The 4557-nt window shown below is 38.5% G+C and overlaps 1 protein-coding gene across 1 annotated transcript in view; it reads right to left on the bottom strand.

Moving 5' to 3' along the window:
* Positions 1-660: 660 nt before the first annotated feature.
* SFT2D2 (SFT2 domain containing 2) overlaps positions 661-4557 on the bottom strand; it is a 9556-nt gene continuing 5659 nt past the window's right edge. Inside the window, exons 4-8 of the mRNA XM_010001447.1 lie at positions 4323-4404; positions 2294-2329; positions 2117-2175; positions 1335-1364; positions 661-700 (exon numbers count right to left, since the gene is read on the bottom strand). Of these exons, the coding sequence (XP_009999749.1) occupies positions 661-700; positions 1335-1364; positions 2117-2175; positions 2294-2329; positions 4323-4404 (247 nt within the window). The remainder of the gene's footprint in view (positions 701-1334; positions 1365-2116; positions 2176-2293; positions 2330-4322; positions 4405-4557) is intronic.

Here is a 4557-nt window from a genome sequence, read left to right as displayed (position 1 = left end):
TCACTTCTGTGTATTTTAAGGCAACACCATCCATCCAAACCAAAAACATTAAAAATGCAACCATTTTATACTTAGTCCAAAACAGTATTTTCATTTGGAATTAAATCTTGTAGAAGTCTCATAAACCTCAAATTTTGCAACAGGGGCAAGAAAATAAAGAACACCAATACTCCCTTATCCAAGGCAAACAGTGAAAAGATTAAGGCTATTTTAAAAAAAAACAACCAAACAAGTTCTCAGTAAGAAATCATTTGGCAATTGATTTCTTTTTCTTAAAAAAAACAAATCCTCTAGACTAGCACAGTCCCATCAGAACTGAGTTCTCAATTTTTTACAGCCTTCACACATTACTTTGTTAATTTTGAAAAAAAAAATTAAAATATTATTTTACGTTGGAATTATCATAGCCAACTTCAGATCTCTGCCCAGCTCTTCTGCCAGACTGAACTTCATTTCATCATGAGCACCTTGTCCTACAGATACCAAAAACCAATTGCTTCCAAAATCAAGCAATTGCATACACTGGATTTAACACAAGGAGCTTCTAACAACAAGCTGAAAGGCACGTGTTTAAGACAGATGTAGGAAAATACATACACAGTGATCATAACACATTTCTACTACACTTCCTAGAACTTCATGAAGCATCCAGTATTCCTGTTAGGTCAGACAGACCGAAACACATTTCTTCACAGCATCCCTACAGGCAGGAGAGAGAGAAAAAAAACAGTATCACTTCAGTTGCCTTGGTTGAAGGGACTCATTCTGTGCTGTTATCACACTGACATGGAGGACTTTAAAGATCATCTGACCACATGCTAGCTGTGCTTATGTAATTGGCATGCCTATATGAATGCATTAGAGACAAGGGGGCCTGCTCACCCTCTAGCTCCAGTGGAAATGACACCTATAGGTCTGGATTGACAGGGTGCACTGAGAAAGAGGGGGGCTGATGGAGCAGGATAGAGAACTGTGTACTCAAACATGGAACAGTGCTCCTGGCAAGGAACAGGAAAAGAATGAACTCAGAAAAATACAGTTGTGTAGCAGCATTTTGGACCAACACTTAGGCAGCATTCCAAAGGCCAGACTTAAGTTTAGTGTGTGGTCTGCATCTTACCTATTTTTATAGGAAGCCCTCTCATTTTCTAACATTTGTGTTCTTCCATTAGAGAAGATGCTTAGTTTCCTTATCAGGTTTAACTATGTGTATTTTCTTCCCCTAAAACACCACCATGGAAGAACTTCTAAAGCATACATTACAATGCCTCTATAAGCTAATCTTTTATCATTAAACCTCAAGATGACAAAGATAAGGGAGCAGGGAAGCTTACCTTGCATATGGTATGAAGGAAATGCTGTACCTAAGAAGAAACATGTAAAAGTTACTTTTTGTGTCAGGTTATATTAGAGTCACAAACAAGACGAATAACCCCTCTGTTGCTCTGCATAGGTAACTGCAAGATATGCAACCAAAATGAAGCCTTGACCTTGCGAGCAACAGCAATAAGTATCCTTGCAAGTCATCTTAGCCCAGCCAGGTTGTGAAACACTATGGCAAAATCAGGGGGCATATTGTAGAAGCATTTTAGGCACAATTCTCCTGCATCCAATACTCTTCATGCCCCAACACCCACAGGCATGTGAGATCAGTCCTGAGGGCTGGCTAGATGTTCCTATCAGTTTCTTTTCTACTTCTGGGACATAACATAGAACATATGGTAACTTAAAGAATGCTGACAATTCTATTGCACATCTGGATCTTTTAACAAGACAAATTCAAGAGAGTGTAAAAGAGGAATATCAGACAGTAAACAACAAATCAATTTAAAAGGGAAAGAAAAGCAGTTTGACTTCAAGCTCACAGAAATGAAACATGTTCAGAAGAACTTCTCACAGAAACGAGTTTCATCTCCAGAGCCTTTGAACTGGTGAGAGATCGTGAAGCAGGAACAAGTCAGCTCCTCAGTGATGCACTGTCTTGCATTTAGGCAAACGGCAAGGCAAAAAAATCTCCTTTCCTTTAACTCATGCAACATCAAAATCCACTCACAACTCAGCTGCTGATGTTATAGGTACCACAGAAAATGGAGTGTGTGGGGATGGAATCACTTACCATGCCAAGGCAAAAAACTGTAAAATGCAGAAAAGCAGAGCGAGTCCTTCCTTACGCCACTGGAGGAAGAGAGAAGGGGCCAGAGGGGAACATAACATATCATGAGACAACAGTGTAAAGCATCTTATTTTTGAAGTATACTCCAGTTATATACACATAAAGGACATGAGTACTCACCCAGAAAGCAGAACACAGTGTTAGTATGAGACACAACTAGAAGAAAACAAACAATTCCTATTAAACACAGAAACAACTCCAGTTTTTATAGATATTGTAACATCCTAATGGGTTCCTTGACAGAGACAGATTACATAATTTCATAGTTTTATCCAATCCTGCATAAGAGTTCCTCTTACTTAAAATGCTCTCGCTATTCGATTTCTGAAGTGAGTAAAAGCCATGAGGAACCATCAGCCAGAGATCTCCAGAAAATAATCTAATGGCAGTAAAGGAAGAGTCTCCTATAGCATTTTTTTGCAACATCAGCATGTTCCTACTTCATGCACACACCTCCTGGTGTCACAGGTTTACACCACACCTCGTAATTTTACATAAGTTAAGACTTTCCAGTTACCACTTCAATCTTTCTGCTTCTGTACATGCCACATTACCTGTTGATTCTCAAGGTTACAATGGGGTGGAAGTTACATCATTGCTTCTTACCAATTAAAACCACAACACACTTTTAAGAACTTCAGGCTACTGCTAAGCAGCTCTCCTGTTTCATATGAAGTCCAGCACAGCCATTTAACCCAGCAGTTTGTCTGTTTTTTCAGAGTTGCTGTAACTGCAGTACTACAGTAACAAACTACTACACTAACTGTGTTACTACAGTTAAAATCTTGTGTGGTAGTAGGCCATTTTTTACATACCCACTTTTAACAGGGGCCTCCTTTTAGTTCAAGATTTCCCTTTCAATTTTAGACACAACAGCTTATTTAGCTGTTTTGGATGCTGTTATTTGATCTGCTTTCATCAACATCTAACAGCTTTTTGATATACATGTGCCATTGTGCTACTAGAGATTATAATGTGCATTTTTCTGCTTGACTTAAAAAAAGGGACATTTAGTACTGCATATTCAAGACAGCAACACATGCATCACCAAAGAAAACATACATTTCACTTCAATCATGATTATTGATATGAAATGTAATTTTTCCACTAGTTTTAAGGTGGTGATTTGTATGCTGGTTTAAATACTGCATCATACATCTAACTGGCTTTATTCCAGTGAATCACATTCCAAGCATTCTCCTGGCTCCAGGCATCCTAAATACATAGAAAACAAACACACCACAGTAGGTTTCTTGCCTGTTGCTGCTCTGAGAGCATACACTGTTAAATTCTCAAACTCTATCAGTTGCCTCTCTGGATGTTTAAAGATAAAATAGGAAGAATGCCAAACAAACACTCTCAAGACATTCAAATTGAAAATGGGAGGTCAGCTTCATGCAAGTTTAACCACTTCCCAGATTTTATACTCTCCAAGGGAAAAGGGTACTGTTGAAGAGACAAAAAAGGACATGCACTTTACACCAGGAAGAGTCTGAAACTCAGCAGCAATTTTCACACCTCCTCCTCCCCCTAGAAGAAGGTTAGCCACAATTCCCAACTTCTGAAGATAAAACTAATTCCAGTTTTCAAAACCTGAAGCTATCAGCCAACTGGGATGACTTCTGTATTTTTAATGGAGGATGACCAATGCATAGATTCCCCAGTTGCTTTGTCAGAAAATGATTATTTTTATCACGGTATAAATGCTTACACAGGTCTTTAAAGCAAATCAGATAGAATATAAAAAGCAAAAAATATGCAAAATTGAATGTCTAACAACTTGAATAGTGCAACTTTTTTAAAACAAGTTTTCCATCTTTCACCTTTTAAGCAACAGGAAAAGATGATGTGAGTTCAAGCAAGCTAAGAAAGCGTGCGTGTGGTTCACACACACCAGCCACAGACCCTTAATGCTCATTTAACATAACAACCTGGCTCCAGCTCAGCATTTGCTGTTGCTACATCTGCCTTTCCACTACAGCAGAGATGCAGGATGCTTGATGTTTTAAGAACAAAAAAATCCCAACAAACGAAAAAACCCACAAGCAGATGGTAGGAGGTAGTTAGATCAACGTCTATGAAGAAAACCTTTACAAAGGAAATTGTTTAGAAGTTAGCACGAGCTAAAACTGACTTATTTGATACTTACTAGCATAACAATAGTAGCAATCAGACGTGTAGGCTCAAACATCCTTTTCAGTTGTTTCATTGGTCCCATAAGAAAAAGAGTGCTGTGAAAAACAAAACCAGGTGAGCACAGGTAGGAAGGCAAGAGTGAAACTAAGTAAGATTTCTCATTAAGGGGGTTTATTGTGTTTTCTGCTGTCATATGGGGCAGCAATACACCATGTTATGGTATTCAGTGCTGCACAACAAAATACACA

This window comes from Chaetura pelagica, unplaced genomic scaffold (assembly GCF_000747805.2).
Source record: "Chaetura pelagica isolate M959 unplaced genomic scaffold, ChaPel_1.0 scaffold377, whole genome shotgun sequence".
NCBI lineage: Eukaryota > Metazoa > Chordata > Aves > Apodiformes > Apodidae > Chaetura > Chaetura pelagica.
The sequence above is the reverse complement of the archived record's forward strand: the minus strand, read 5'-3'. Positions and strand labels throughout refer to the sequence as shown.